The sequence below is a fragment of the Neopelma chrysocephalum genome, unplaced genomic scaffold (assembly GCF_003984885.1).
Source record: "Neopelma chrysocephalum unplaced genomic scaffold, ASM398488v2 Primary Assembly neopelma1_129, whole genome shotgun sequence".
NCBI lineage: Eukaryota > Metazoa > Chordata > Aves > Passeriformes > Pipridae > Neopelma > Neopelma chrysocephalum.
The window spans coordinates 962,669-978,443 of record NW_020897791.1 but is presented as its reverse complement, the minus strand read 5'-3'; the positions used below and the strand labels follow the sequence as shown (position 1 = coordinate 978,443).

The 15,775-nt window shown below is 47.8% G+C and overlaps 1 protein-coding gene across 11 annotated transcripts in view; it reads left to right on the top strand.

Annotated features, from left to right (window-relative positions):
• Window positions 1–15,775, top strand: part of ADGRB1 (adhesion G protein-coupled receptor B1) — a 292,967-nt gene that overhangs the window by 237,611 nt on the left and 39,581 nt on the right. For all 11 annotated transcript variants that reach the window (XM_027698585.1, XM_027698589.1, XM_027698588.1 and 8 more), the window contains 3 exons: window positions 1,650–1,719; window positions 9,645–9,711; window positions 13,799–13,884. In XM_027698585.1, coding sequence (XP_027554386.1) covers window positions 1,650–1,719; window positions 9,645–9,711; window positions 13,799–13,884 — 223 coding nt within the window. The remainder of the gene's footprint in view (window positions 1–1,649; window positions 1,720–9,644; window positions 9,712–13,798; window positions 13,885–15,775) is intronic.

Genomic DNA, 15,775 nt, shown 5'->3' with positions numbered 1-15,775 from the left:
AAGAAAAAGAAAGGAAAAAAGGAGAAAAGAGAAGAAAGGAAAGGGGAAAAGAAAGGAAAGGAGAAAGGAAAGGAAAGGGGAAAAAAAGGGAAAAGGAAGGAAAAAGGAAAGGAAATTTAAAAGAGACATCTTTTAAACCCACTGCCTGTTGAGTTTGGACTGATGAAACTTGAGCTATGCTTGGAAATCTCATATGGGAAGAGAAGCTCTTCCCTGTAGGAAAACTCTCAAATGCTCTAACTGTGGTCAGCTTGGCCTCGTGGCTCCCAGCTGGCTGCAGAGCCTCACTGCTCATCCATCTGGGCATGACTTGTGTGCCTGAGTGACCACCTTGCCAGCAGGATTATGGTCTGGATGCTGTGTCTGCACATCCCTTCCATCTCCAGGTCTCCTGCAGTCACCTGCTGTGACCTCTGCAGCTCCAGAATTAGGGTCTTGTCGGGGAGCACTAATCCCAGCTGGCTACTGATCCTTCTGATTCCTAATGGGATTTGCCCATCTGTAGCATCGAGACAGCTTAATTCCTCGTGTCACAAGGAAGAGGGATACAAGCAGCCACGTGGAGCCCTCCAGAGCTGAAGAACTGGGTGTTATCAGCCAATATCCAGGCATTTCTTTAGGGAAAAGGGAGAGCTGGGCTGGGGCTAGTGAACCTCCACAGGTCCTTGAGCATGGAGGGATAAGAAGGATCAGAAGATTATTAGGAAGGTGTAGGTTTTTTGCTGGTTCTCGTTGTAACTGCATGTCAAGGACTTCACAATATCCGAACATTTTATGAGTTTTAGGCCAATAACCAGCAGGTTGCACAATAACCAGCAGGCTTTGTTTATACTCCTCCATCAAATTTTGTAGGAGCTTCTGTCGGTAGGATCAAGACCATAATTTCACCCCTTGTGCACCTGAAATACATCCTGTGTCGGCTCCCTTAGTTCATGATGCTCTGAAGAGAAATTGGGGTGTCCCAGCCACAGAATAACTTGCTGTTCCTCTGCCACCCTCATAATGAAGTGTGACTTCTCCAGGGTTCTCTTAGTTCATTCCCCTTTTGGACACAAAATGGAGCAGGTCTCTGGCAAGAAGGAGTATCCTGGTTTTCCAAAAGATCTGATGTTCTGAAGCTCTTTACCATTGTTGTTCAGAGGAACCTGCTCTATTACAGATCTTGGGGGACCTGTTTGGGGTAGGGGAACTCAATTTTAGTTTCTCTTTCTCCTTCATCTGGGGCAAGATTTAAACTTGGGTTGCTTTGTCAGTGCACACATAGCTCCTGATCTTTGGGTTCCTTCAGTTGGGTTGTGGCTGAGTATTCCCTCTTCAGGAGACACCCTGCTATATTCCTGGCCAACCTGTGTTGTACCCTAAGAATAAAATAAATAGATTTTTTGCATCTGGGTGTACTGTGAGTCCCCCCTGTGCTGAGCCCACAGCAGGGGAGAAGCTGATTGCAGCTGATGGCTTTGATTTCATTAACAGAGGTAACAAGGAGGGTTCTGCTTTGGGCCCGCAAGGTCCTGAATTCAGTCTCTGCCAGAGAGCCAGTCTGGGACAGATGGTGCTGGAATAACTCTGGGAAGAGAGAGGAATATTGAGTAGGAGAAGAGCTCCACATGTGCTTAAATGACCAATTTCCTCTTGTTTCATTTCCACAGGGCTCCCTGCCTTGGTGGTTGCCATTTCCGTGGGATTTACTAAAGCCAAGGGATATGGAACCGTCAACTAGTGAGTAAAGGAGCTCTTCCTGTTTTTCCTTGTTTTGTCCTCCATCCTTTTTGTCCAATTCCAGTCACAGGAACCCGAGTAGGAGCTAAATTCTCATGTGCTCATGTAAACTCCCCATGGCAAAGGGAAGCAGGGATAATGAGAGAGGGAGGAACATTCCTGCATCCCTGCCTCCCCAGCCCATCATCTGGCCAAGCTGGGTCATGTATTCTTTAAAAACAAGTTCATAGGGACTAGTTAGATTTAACTGTTGTATATTTGACATCCCTTTGATCTAAATACCTCTTACTTTGAGATTTTTTTAATGTATTTTTAAAGGGAAAAACGTGGAATACTTAAAAGTTTAGGATGTTTAAAAATTAAAAAAAAAAAGCTTTTATGTTTATCTGTTTAATGGTTTCCTTGATTGGTCCCACATTTTCAAAACAGCTCAGCTCAGTTTTGGGCAGCAGAATGAGCGTGACCCTCTCAATCCAAGGTTCTGACAGCAATCTCAGTTTGCCTGTTTGACAAATTCTACAGGATTTGCCTTTAGGAAACTTTTATGTGCATGTAATAGGGGAAGAAAAGCAGGGTAGAAATAATGGCATAAGACTGTGTAGAGGCAAAACATATATTAAGGCAGGGCTGGGATCACACAGAGCTGAGCATTAGTACAACTTCAACTAAAAAAAAGAAGAAAAAGCAAGTGTTATTTTTTCACTTTGTTGTGAAAAAGCTTAAAAATGTTGTTCAGAGTGACAGTTAAAGGGTAATATTTTATGTACAATAAGTCAGACTTCTCTACTGCAGCCAACTTTTATCCAGAGCCTTCCTGGCCGGTGCATCCCACGTGGGCAATGTTTGAGACAGGAGTTGTTGATGTGGAGGGCAGCAGATGAGGCCTCAAGAGGCCCACTGAGAAAATGTCATGTGGAACCTCCCGCTCTCCCTCAATTCCCACCACGTTCCTCACACCCACGACCAAATGGTCCTGGGTTTGCATTTTAATTGCAGGGGAGTATTAAAGCAGCATTTTTCATTTCGTTTGCAGCCTAAATTACTACAGTTTAAATTGCTGCCCAACACAGAGGGCTCAGGAACGTGGGGTTCTCCAGTGCAAATCCACACACGCGATTCCTGAAGCCTGTGCTGGCATCGGGATGCATTGGATGCACCTCTCTCCTGACTTACCTGTCCCAGCTCAGGTGTCCTGGTGGAGAGGGATCTCCAGTTCTTTTGTGACTCAAAGAACAACACACAGCCTGGCTTTTGGAAGCATCACTGAGATCCCAGATTCCCTTTAGCTTTCCCGTGGCTCTGCTGTTCCTGGCACATCCACGAGAACGACTCACAGTGAACAAGCATCAAGGGTGGTGGGAGAGAGATCCTGAGTATTTGCTGAGCCCTGAATTTATACCTCCCAGAGGGAGAACAGATCCTCTTAAATTCTATGTAGAAAGAAAGGATATGACACAGAGAAATCTTTCTGGGAAATCCTATTCAGCTCTTCAAATATTTTTGTGTATTTTGCTGAATGGAAACATTAAGGACATTCCTGTCATCTTCACCAGATGAGGGTTTTTTGACTTACTTACTCTTAGAAAGGACTTGTGAGGCAAAAATAAGTTTTCCTGGGGGCAGCTCTTTCCAGCCTTGGTATCTTAAACCCGTTAATTTGGAAGTTTTAGTCACCCAAAGCAACCTCTGCAGTCTATGCAGAGTAAGTAACTGGATTTAGTCATGTTCCCTACAGGAAGAGGAAAAGTCTTACACTCTCCTACCCCCAAAATGTATTTACAGACCAATGGGAATTAGTGCAAAAAGCTTTGTGGCTCTTTCCCCATCAATGTTTAAGAGCCACCACAGAGTTTTGTGGTCAGTGCTGACCACACAAAAGTGCCTGGGCAGGGAGGGGAGGAATGTGCAGGGAAGCACATCCTGTTTCCCTGCCCTGGACCACTGTGTGCCAGCATCTCCCCAGAGCAATTCCCTCCAGACTGCAGCAAAGAGGGTGACAAAAGCTGCTGGATTCCCACTTTGCTCTGGGATTGGGACAACAGTGAGGTGGCCAACAGGCTGGGCTGACTTTCCAGCTTTCCCAGGTTGCTTAACCACACCAGCTCTCCTCCTTTTGCTGCTAATCCTCTGACTCCTTTTGGCTCTAAAGTCTCTGTCGCTCCTTGCATCCAAGGGCTGGATGCCTGGGGGATGACAGGGCATTCCGTGTCCCCAGCAGGAGCTGCAGCCCGAGTGACACCATTTCCCAGCTCTGCTGTCAGGGTGCCTGTCACCAAAATAGCGGGGGAGCTTCACACCCCAAAACATCCAGTTTGGTCTTCAGTGATCAGCTGGACTTCCATGATCCTTGTGGGTACCTTCCAGCTGAGGAATACTCTGATCTTCCTTTTGTCTCCTTCCACTCTGCAGCCCAATATGTGGGGAAGCTGATGAGTCCCACCAAAGTACCAGAAGAACAGCTCCTCTCAAGCACAAAGAGCCCATCAGACATTCCTAATGCTGCCATCTTGCTGTAGTTCCATGCCTGGGTACCTTCCAGCACCTAAAGGGGCTTCAGGAATCCTGGAGAGGGACTTTTTACAAGGACATGTAGTGACAGGACAAGGGGGAATGGCTTCAGGCTGAAGGAGGGTAGATTTAGACTGGATATTAGGAAGAAATTCCTCCCTGGGAGGGTGGGGAGGCCCTGGCACAGGTTGCCCAGAGAAGCTGTGGCTGCCCCATCCCTGGAAGTGTCCAAGGCCAGGTTGGATGGGACTTGGAGCAACCTGATCTAGTGGAAGGTGTCCCTGCCCATGGCAGGGGGGTTGGAACTCAGTGGTTTTTAAGGTCCCTTCCAACCCAAACCATTCTATGATTTTATGATTTAACCTTGTCCAATGCTGAAGGCACATGAACAGAGCACAGACTTGGACCAAAGCTTGTCCCAGGATGTTTGTTGGTTTGTGGCCACTGCAGAGATGTCTGAGGTGGGTGCAAAGCTCAGAGCTGGAGCTCAGGAGCTGTTTTAGTTTTGTCTCTAGTTTGTTTAGGGCACGCACAGGGCACTTCAAATGGGCACTGTAGGCTTTCAAGGCACAATATTTCCATCTTGCAGAGGGAAGGAAAGGCATTAACCACAACACATCCCTCCCTGTGAAGCAGGGGACAAGAGCTGACAATATAAACCACAAGGGACTTCACAGTGTCTTTCAAAGCATCTTCCAACCCTGCAATTTTTGGGTCCTAAGAGCAGTGCATTAGCACTGTGGAGGTGGGCATTAAGTCAAAGCAGGGCTCTGATATTTAGTTGAGCACAGAATTTAACACTCCACACCAATTTTTTTCTCTTTCCACTCAGTGGTAAAAAAACAAACCCTGACATCCATCTATAGGCCACGGTCATGAGAGCATTTTGGGGACAACTGCAGGTGTTGAAGGCATTGCAGAACTGATCCTGGTGTTACAGACTCCCAGGGCAAAGCTGGTGGAAGGGACAGCGTGTGAAATGTGTGACATGTCCTCAGGCTGAAACTGTCAGGTTTATCTTCAGGATAAACCAGGGTGTCCAACCCCAGGTTAAGAGAGGAGCCTCCAGCAGGGTGGTCCAAGCAAGATTTCACCCAGTTTTGTCCTGTCTTTTCTTTGTACATGGGCTGAAGCTGTTCTGTAACAAGCCAAACACAGCTGAGCAGCAGGGTGGAGGTCTGGCCATCAAAGGACTGGCCACGTCTCCAAGAGATCCAGAGAGATCAGAGCCAGTCCTGAGCATGGGGAGGTTGCAGATGATGTTTAATATTTACCTTTTACCCAGCCAGACTGGTCCACCAAGTGGTAAGCTGGGAAAGGAGAGAGAGAGAGAGGTTCAATTAAAAATTGAATATATCTGCAGGATGTGGAGTGTGTGTCTCGTTCTCTGCGTGGTGATTCCCAGCAGCAATTCACTCAGCCTTTATTGCTCAGGACACTTCTGGAGTGCTGTGAACTCTCCATCTGTGATGAGGGGAGGAAGACACGAGGGGGCTTTTACTTTTTATTATCTGAACAGCATTGGAAAGGGCATTTTGGAGTTGTTTGGAGAGCTGCTGGGGCAGGAGAGAGGCTGCATTTCTAGTCTCAAATGAAAGTCTGAGAGGTAATGGAGGTCTAAAGGACTTGCCACTGATCACCTCCTTGTATTAGGCTGAATGCCTGAATAATAACTCTCCTTTTAGCTGCTACTCCAGGGACTGACTTTAGCCCTCTAAAGCTTGACAAACAACCTGCTAAAGCTGGAACTGCGTAATTGAGGTTGTGGGAACTCACATCCTTCCCCACAAGAGAGCCCACGAAAAGTTTTCTGAGAGCATTTCCAGGACACAGCAAATTTCCAGAGATCCTTGTGTGTCATTGCAGCAGGACTTGTGTCACCCACAGGCATCTCAGCCTTTTCTGTGTTAATCTCTGAATTAACACTGGTGGGCCAGCCCTGATTCCCAGCTCTAATCTCAGTTATGCAAATATGTTGGAGCTGCTGAATTTGACCCACGATTCAAGGTGAGACCTGTTGCTGGCAGAGCTGTTTGGTGTGAAAAAGGTCTCAGTGGAAGTCAGCTCTTTGCAGGACCAAGACAAAAGCCACCCACCTCACGGTCTGTGCCGTGGCAGAGTCACAAAAGGATCAGATGTTTTGCAAAGAGGTTTTTTGTGTTGAGCACAAGAGCTGCTGTCAGTCAGGGAAACACTGCTTAGCAATCATAGTCTGGAGCTGCTGAGCATTGTTAAAACATCCACTTACTCCCATCCAGGGGTAATTTTATTTATAAGATGAATGAAGAAATCCCTTGGAAAATACTCTTAGTGAAATGCAAATATTTCTTGTAGGCTAAAAGCATCTCCACTGCCCTGATGTGTTGCCGGGATTTGCTGTCAGTGCCTCTTCTCAGATATCCCTTCAGCCTTTCCTTTCCCTTGGTGTTATCCAGCACCTCTGGCAGCCTTGGAAACGCTTGGATTAAGCACTGTTGGATGGAGGTCGGGCAGTCAGAAGGGATAAGGACCAGGGGGAAGTCACCTTCCCAAATCCTGGTGCTCAGAGGGGAACAGGAGCTGCCAGGGACCCCACAGGAATGAGAACCCTCCTTGCACAGAGTCCTCACCACTAATTCCAGTGCAGGATGTCACCTCCTTTCTTCATCTAAACCATCAGCTGGAAGAGACCCTGAAAAAAAACCCATCTCAAAATTAGGATGAAGCTTTGGAGGAAAAAGTCTGGGATTTAGAAGCCCTCTTCTTGTATTTAGGGAGAACTCCAGTTATTGCAGCCCTCCAGAGCTTCATTTTTATTCCCTTTCTCCTCTGCTGATTATTCATTTTATTATTACAGCGGCTCAGACAGTTTGTGACAGAGCAAGTTGCTATCAGGAAGAAATCAGAACTGATTAAATTAACACATTACAGGTTTAATTTAGACATAAACAAGACGCAGAGCTCGGTGAAAACCAGAATGTCCTGCTTTCAGCTCTCAATTTGAAATCCTTTTTTTTTTCTTTTTAGTGCCTTTTTACAAATTTTCTCTGTTTTAGGATGAAAAAAAAAACTTCTTTTTTGCAACTCAGAATTAATGCAAAAAAAACATACGAGTCTGATCAACAAAACTGAAATGTTTCCAGCCAGGCTTTTTTTCCCTGGGAGCATCAGTTTGCTTCTGATGCAGAATGAAACCATCTTGCTGAGAGCAGGGGCATGTCACTGAATTACTGCAGGGTGAGCTGGGTTAAGAGCTCTGAGAGAGTCCTCTCTCCATTGTGGTTTCCTGCTCTTCTCCTGTGATAAATCCATGGTGCTTTCCTGCTGAAACAGGATTACTTTGTCACACATTTTCTCCAGGGTTCTGCCTCGTCAGAGCGTGCAAACTTTCTGTGGGGTTGCTGACACAGTGTAAATTCTCATCTTTCTTGCCCTGAAGTACCAAGTTTATGTGGCCATGCCCTGAATTGCTGCATCCCCCACAAAAATGAGAATTTCAGCCCCTGTGCTGCTGTAACTGTGGCTGTTGCAGAGTCACAGACTTGTCAAGGTGGGTTCTCTGGAGCCTTTTGGGCCAACCAGCTGCTCAGGAAGGGTCACCTGGAGTTGGCTGCCCCAGGAATGTGCCCAGATGGCTTTTGAATGTCTCCAAGGATGGAGAGACTTCACAATTCCTCTGCTCATGCTTTGGCAGTGCTCTGTCACTCTCACAGTGAAAGTGTTTCTTTCCTGACTTAACAATCAAACCTTAAAAATAAAGGATCAAGGAATGGCTTGGGTTGGAAGGGACTATAAAGATATCCAGGTCTACCCCCCCTGCCATGGGCAGGGACACCTTTCACTAGCCCAGGTTGCTCCAAGCCCCATCCAACTTGGCTTTGGACACTTCCAGGGATGGGGCAGCCACAGCTTCTCTGGGCAACCTGTACCAGGGCCTCCCCACCCTCCCAGGGAAGAATTTCTTCCTGATATCCAGTCTAAATCTACTCTCCTTCAGTTTGAAGCCATTCCCAGTTGTTCTAATCCCTGCTGGCTGCCCAGACACTCTGTGATGCTCAGCTTTGGGGATGGGACAGGGGTGAGATTTCTCCTGCTGTTCTTTTGCACCAAGTTTGTCATTTTTGGGGATGTTGGTGTGCAGCGAGACCTGTGTGTGATTGAAGGTCTCTGTGGGGACACCAGGAGCATGTTCATACTGGTTTCATCAGAGATGGGACTCATCCTGAGGGCTTAAACTCAGCCTGAGGGCTTTAAACTAAAGTTGTTGCAGGAGGGGAACCTCAATCCATCTCACTCCTGCCAGTGCCAACAACAGATGCCCAGAGCATGGAGGGGGGTTGCAGGTCATCAGGAGAACCCCTGTTAAGCAACACAAAGGAGTTCCAGTAATTGGCTTAATCAGGGGCCCATCTTGAATTCCTCTTCATGGCTGCCCAGAGAATCTGAGGCTACCCCATCCCTGGAAGTATCCAAGGCCAGGTTGGATGGGGCTTGGAGCAACCTGGGCTAGTGGAAGATGTCCCTGCCCATGGCAAGGGGGTGGAACAGGATGATCTTTAAGATCCCTTCCAACCTAAACCATTCCATGATTCTGTGATGTCCCCAGTGATGTCTCCACGTGGGACAGGTGCATTTGGATGAGTAAATTCTGGTGCAGACAGTCAATGAAGTTCAGGATGTGATTCACCTGATTAGGTAAAGGTGCCTCACAGAATCATCCTGGACTCCTTTGGTTGGATCTCTGCTGACTAGAAATGTCACCAAGGGTGCCTGGCTCTGTGCTAGGCAGTTTAGGAGCCTGAATTCCACACATGGTCACTGCAGAAAGAGGAAGTCCTCATCAGGTTATGTGGTTATTTCCAGAGGAGGCACCACACCCCTCCCATTGAACTAATTCCGTAGTGGAATTCCATAGGAGATTCCACTTCAGGAGTGCTGTGAATTCCCACCTTGCTACTGTGTTGTAGAATTGCCCCAAGCAAGCTCAAAGGGAGAATCCAGAGGAAGAAGTGTCCTGCACTCCTGGACCTGAGCTCCCAGCAGAAATAGTGGTTAGCAGAGGAGCAGGGGGCAATTCCCACTCTTTCTACTCCTTCGCCTGAGTGAGCAGGACAAGAGCATCATCTTGCCAGCAAAATGATGCAGCTGCTCCCAGGACCTGACCTGAAACAGAGCACCATCCTTAATTTTTCATGCATTCCCCTGTCAAATGCCATCTGCAGGCAGGTCCTCGGGGAAATGAGCCTTTGTGCAAGTTCGGGAGAAATGGGAAGCAAAACTTGCTCTTTGCAAAGTCTGAGGGTTTGTGTGTTATTTTTTTTTTGCCATGGGCGATCACCTCCCAGGATGAACTCTGCCAGCAAAGGGAAGAAGCAAACATGTGCCTGTCAGGGTTGTTTGCCCCCGGGGTAATTTCCTTTTCTCTCTTCATTTTCCAGCTGCTGGCTGTCGTTGGAGGGAGGGCTCCTCTATGCCTTCGTGGGACCGGCGGCTGCTGTCGTTTTGGTATTTAAGCTTGGCTGAAAGCTTTTTTTATTTTCCTCTTTGTCTTATGCCACTCTCCTTGTTCTTTCAACCCAAGAATGCCCCCTCTTTATTTCCACTCGCAGGAATAAGGAGCAAAGTGTTAGAAGCCAACAGTTTGGGAAGGGTTTGATTCTGGGATATAATGTGCCTCAGCTCTCAGCCTTCCACCTCTGTCCTCACTGGTGTCCCCTAACACCTGATTAATGTTTTTCCTTGGTTTGCCCTGTCTGGATGGAAGTGCAGGATGATGGTGGAAAACTCTGACATGAACTCCTTCAGAAACTGCTGTCCCTGGTTGCTCCCAGACCAGGCTGTGCCCTCCCAGCCAGCATTTATTCCTGGTCTGTCCCAGCTGGCCAGTGTGTGGGAGCAGCTTCCTTGTTTGCAGGTGAATTGGAGATGTTCAAATCAGTGCTGGGGGGGTTCTTAGTGACCCTAAAAGTGCCATGTTTGCTTTTAATTCAAAAGGAATGGCAGGGTTAAAGTAAACATTCCTAAATTCTGTCCCAGCACCTCCTGCATGGTGGGAGTGTGTCCTACTGTCACCTCACCCTTGGCTCCAACACAGCACCAACACCACCCTTGGCCAGTTATTTGAGTTTAAGGTGCCACTCAAGAGCTGACATTCCTTTCCTCAAGCTTCCCTGCTGTTGAAGCCTCTCTGGCCATGAGAAATCTTGACTGTCAGGGTTGAAAGACTCTGAGAACTGCTGGTCCTCCAAGAAATCCCTCCTGCAGCAATTTCAGATGGGTATAAGTCCCCATTTAAGCCCCTCCACATTAAGTGACAGCCTGGTTTCTCTCCAGCCCAGTGTTTTATGCAGTGGAGGATCTGTGTGTCCTCTGAGGCTCAAGTGTCCCACAGGAATGGGGTTGTTGACACTCACAGTTCCTTTTTTGGGTCAGGCTTTTGTTTCCTGCAGTGCCTGGGGGGGTTAAATGCCCTGAAGCAGGAGCTTACAGGAGAATAACTCCACAAAAGCTCCTGCTGCCTCTATTCTCACTGCTGTCATTGCACATCAAACCACCTTGGTGCCATCCTTTGATCAGGATGACAAAGAGATGAGCCAGTAGCTGCCCCTCCTCTGTAATAAATCAAAACTGGTTTCAGTTAAGGTCTTTCTTTAGTGTAGGATTGTGACACAGTGATGAAGAGGGAGGAAACTTTGGTAGTGCCCAGAGAAGAGGCAGTCACTCAGCTGCCTCAAGGCATCTTGCTTTTGTTGTGCCAACAGCAAGGGAAGTAATCCTTCATTTTTCCTTTGCATTTTTAAAGTGTGATTAAAACCCAGGAGCCTCCTTCCCTTTGGCACCTCAGTTTTCACTCACCATCAAGCAGGAAATGGAGATGTCCTTAAAGAGGGGTCAACACATGCAAAGGGTGGCTCATGCAGCTGATGTTAGGAAGTGGTGAATCATCTCTGGGGGTGTCTGTCCCTGAGCAGCACCAAGACAGAGCCTACACACCCAGTTTAGACCTCCTGGCTCACTGCTGGCTCAGGTAATGAATGAACATTGCCCTAGTGGGGTAGATACCCAGGAACCAGGGGAAGGAGAAAGAGAAAAAGAAGCATTTAAAGCCTTTTTATAAATGGGAACCTGCAAACAGATGAGCTCAACCAGCCGCTCAGATTCACACTGTGACCTTTAGCAGGGCCAGAAGTGGAACACACAGCCCACGAGGTTGGACAGCTCTGTTCTCCTTGTGCTGTGCCCTGAGTTCAGGTTGGCCATGCCAGTGATGGAAGGACATCCCAGAAGGACCAGGGACAGGATGACCAGGGCAGCCAGTGCACCTGGCTCAACAGAAGGGCAGTCAGGCTCCTGCAGGGCTGTACGGGCCATGGGCAGCTCTGCTGCTCTCGGGACAGGTTTGCTCCAGAGAAAATACAGCTGCTCATGTGAAGCCTTGCACAGATCAGGGTGGGATTTGACTCTGAGCCTGAGCTTTTTCTCACCCCAAATTCAATATATAGGTGCCCAAGTGAGTTTACACAGAGCTGCCTTGGCTTGGAGAGACAGCTGGTACAGCCTCAGCCCTGGCCGGGCTGCTCTTGTTCTCACTCCTCCCAAGCCATTCAAGCATCTCTGCACTCAGTTCTCCCACCAGCATGGTTTCTCTGTTACCTGTGGTAATCCACAGCAACCTTCTTCCTCCACACCCTCCTTTATTATTCTCCGCACTGGAAAAAGGCTTTTGGCTTGGAGAATGTCTTCACTTCAAATTAATACTCTTAAGATGGTTGGCCTGCAGCTTCAGCAGCGTTCACAACTTGCAGTCAATCCACTGACACCGAATGGCTGCAGAAATCTGACCTTTATTCTTAAAAATCCCAACAACCCGAAAGCAGAGCTGTTGGAAGCAGTTTTGCTCACCCAGCCTGGGGATGATTTGGGGCAGGTTGAAGACAGGGAGAGGCTCATGGTGACAGGACAGAGTCAGCAGTGGCCAGATCGTGGTTGTCTCAAGTAATCTCAGACTTGAGCCTTTTTTTCTGGATATTATCTCAGAGATAAAGAAGTAAAGCTACTCTGCATGTCATTAAGAGTGGTTCTGTTTAGAAGTATTATCCCTAACTTAGGCAAGAACTGGAGCCAGGATCAGAGCAGGGTGTTGATCACAATGATCAGTGTGCTAAATGTGTGTGGCTAAAACGGCAGTGTGGCTAAAAATAGCTTTTAATTATTAAAACCATTGCAGAGCTGCTCTTTGTCACCTCCCCTGCTCCATAAGGATGAGGATACACATCTTTCCTAGGGGAGAGATCCATCCACACTTCAACCCCATCTTTTCCCCCTTAAGGAAAAGTCTCTCTTGCACTCCTCAGCCTCCAGCACAGCGGAGAAGGATCAGTGAATTCCAAGTGCTCCCTCTGACTCCAAGCACATAACTGGGGTTTGATTTCCTGCTGATCCTTGGCTGCACTGCTGTGTCTGACTTGCCAGTGCTGTGGCTCTAAATCAGTACCGTGGTGAGCTCTAGAAATGGGCTCACAGCTGTGGGAAGCGGTGCCCTGACCCAGCAGCTGATGCAAACGAAAATAACTGCTATTTCTGAGCTTTTCCATTGATTCCCAGCTGTGGGCTCCACAGCAGCGAGCTGGGTCATGCCCTGCTCAAACCAGCAATCCAAATGCAGGAATTTTGCTCATTCTTCTGAGGCTGCTTTAGGCATTTAGGCAGAGCAGACATCTCCCTGCCTTAGAGCCAGGTGCTGCACGAGGTGTCCCTCAGCACCACCTCTGTTAAACTCACCTCGGTGCACGTGTGATGTTACACATCCCTGAATTTGGCCTGAAAACATCTCCCTGCAAGCCCCACGTGCAAAACAGCATCAACCACGTCGTTCTACAGCACCAGATGTTTCCCTGACAGCAAAACCAGGAGAGTGTCATTTTTTTCCACCATTTCTTTGCCTCCACGAGGGGGGTGGTGCTCATGTGTCACTAATGTTTGGATGAGGTTTGTGGAGCAGATGCAGCTGGCAGCAGTGGATGCATTTGGAAGGGCACAGTGAGGAGTTTGGGATCACTTTGCAGGACCTCAGCTCTGTATTTCACTGTGAATATTTATGCCTGGTTGATACAGACATCCACACTCTCACCCTAAAAAAAACAGAGCAAAGGACTGTTGTCTTGCCCACTGATTTTTTGGGAAATGACTGAATGGCTGACCTGCGTGCTGGGCCATCTGCAATTCTTCTTGCTCAGACTTGTAAATCTGAGCAGTTTACAACTTTGTCCTGGTTCCTGGACACATGGTTCACGGCTGGACTCGGTGATCTTGGAGATTTTTTCCAACCTTAATGATTCTGTGATTCCAAGACCTCTCTTATCTGCTGCCAGCTGCATTCTGCTCTCCTGAACTCACTGCTGCATGGCCAGGGGAGGTGGGACAGGGTGGAGAGGGGACAGAGGGGGTGGTGGCTTGCAGAAGTGTGACCTGGTTTGGGGAAAAACGGGAATAACTTAGTTTGCCAAATGTTGGGGGGTTTTTGCCTTCTGTGCTACCAAGTTTGAGCTGAGCCACTTGAGAACAAAACTGTGTGTTGTTTCTCTTTTGACAGGTGAACATGGTTATTGGCATTCTGGTTTTTAACAAACTTGTATCCAAAGATGGAATAACAGATAAGAAACTGAAGGAACGGGCAGGGTATGCCTTATCAATACATCTAAGTAAAGAGTGACAATCAAAACCAAAAACACCCAAGGTTGTGATCAATAACCAGGCAAGGAGTGCAAAAATAAAAAAAAGAGATTGGAAACAAAAAGCAAAACCAGATTTAAACAAAATGAAAGAAAGAAACCCACACTTGATTTAATCTCTTTGCTTTGTTGTTCAGTGCAGCAGGGACAAAAAATTCAAAGAGCAGGACTGGATTGCTGTGGAGGAAGGATAAAAGTTCTTCTCTTTGTTGAAATGGCTTCAGCCCAGGCTGATGTATCCTCCCAAAAATTAAGGAGAGCAAAGTGGCCCTTGTTGCTGACTCCTGGGGACAGCAGCTGGACCAGAGAGGGACTCACCACTGCTGAGTGGGGCACGTGGCACGGGCTATGTGACAGAGAAGTCGTGTCCAGTGGCTGGCAGGTGGCTGAGGGGCAGCAAAGGGGTGTGATACTTTTAAGGGAAGGCTTTTGGAGGCCTAGCAATGAACAGGTCAGGAGATGGGTGCACATGTAAAGAGGAGGTAAGTTGGGAACCTCTTCTGCAAGGAAAAAAAATCTGCTGCCACCTGAGGTCCTTTGTCTTCTCCACAGCCTCAACACCAAAGCCTGGGGCTTGTGTTACCTGGGTCTCTTTGTAGTATAAATCCAAGAGCTGCCTCCAGAGTCCTCATCCCCCTGGTGCCACTGGGGGTTGGCTGGGGCAGGGCTCTCTGATGGGTTCCTTCCAAACTCTGTTGACAGTGGATATTTTGCCATTGTCAGCATTCCCGGCAGGATGGGAATGTTGGTTCCCCTTTCATCTTCTTTTCTAGAAATGAGTTTTTGGCCCGCTCAGACTTTATCCCTGAGCTGTGCTCCAGGCCGGGGACAGAAATGGCACAGTGACACTCTGAGTCACATCAAATGCTCAGGTCAGCCTGGCTGATGTGTGTTATTTGCCACTGTCCTGCTTGGCTTCTTGTTGCAGAGAAACTGTGTCCTTACCTGCAGCCAGGAAAGGCAGGGATGTGTGATCTTCATGTATCTATTGGATTTATCACTGTGTTCTTTATCACTTGTATTCTTGAAGGAAGAAGTTGTTTCCAAAGAGATGAGGAGAGCAAGGGGTTTTGTGGTGCCTCTTCACCACATCTACAGCCAAAATGTAAAACCTTTGGAGGCTGGAGGAGAAGATAAAGGATATATCCTGCTTATTAAAGTGGAGGGAGAATGATCTCCATCAAGTCTCAGAGAGTGGCAGCAGATAACACAGATAAGGCTCAATATTCCTTCATTGCACTATTAAGTAGTTGTGGTGGAAGTGGTATTTAATTGACTGGTGGCAGCAAAACTGAGGGTAGAAGCAAACTCTCATCAGCACCTCAAATCCTGTGTTCAGTTTTGGGCCCCTCACTGCAGGAAAGACCTTGAGGTGATGGGGCATGTCCAGAGAAGGGCAATGGAGCAGCTGAGGGGTCTGGAGCACAAGTCCTGTAAGGAGCAAATGAGGGAGCTGGGGGTGTTTAGTCTGAAAAAAAGGAGGCTCAAGGGGGACCATATCACTCTTCACCTCCCTGAAAAAAGATTGTGGCGAGCTGGGGGTCGACCTCTTGTCCCAGGTAGCGAGTGGCAGGACAAGGGGAAACGGCTCCAAGTTGTGCCAGAGAATATTCAGGTTGGACATTAGGAAAAATTTCTTCACTGAGAGGGTTGTGAATCATTGGAAAAGGCTGTCCAGGGAAGTGGTGGAGTCACCATCCCTGGGAGTGCTCGAGAAACAAGTGGACGTTGCACTTGGAGTTAGGGTTTAGTGGGAATGGTGGTGGTTGGTTGAAGGTTGGACTCGATGATCTTGGAGGTCTTTTCCAGCTTTAATGATTTCTATGATTTCTATGAGG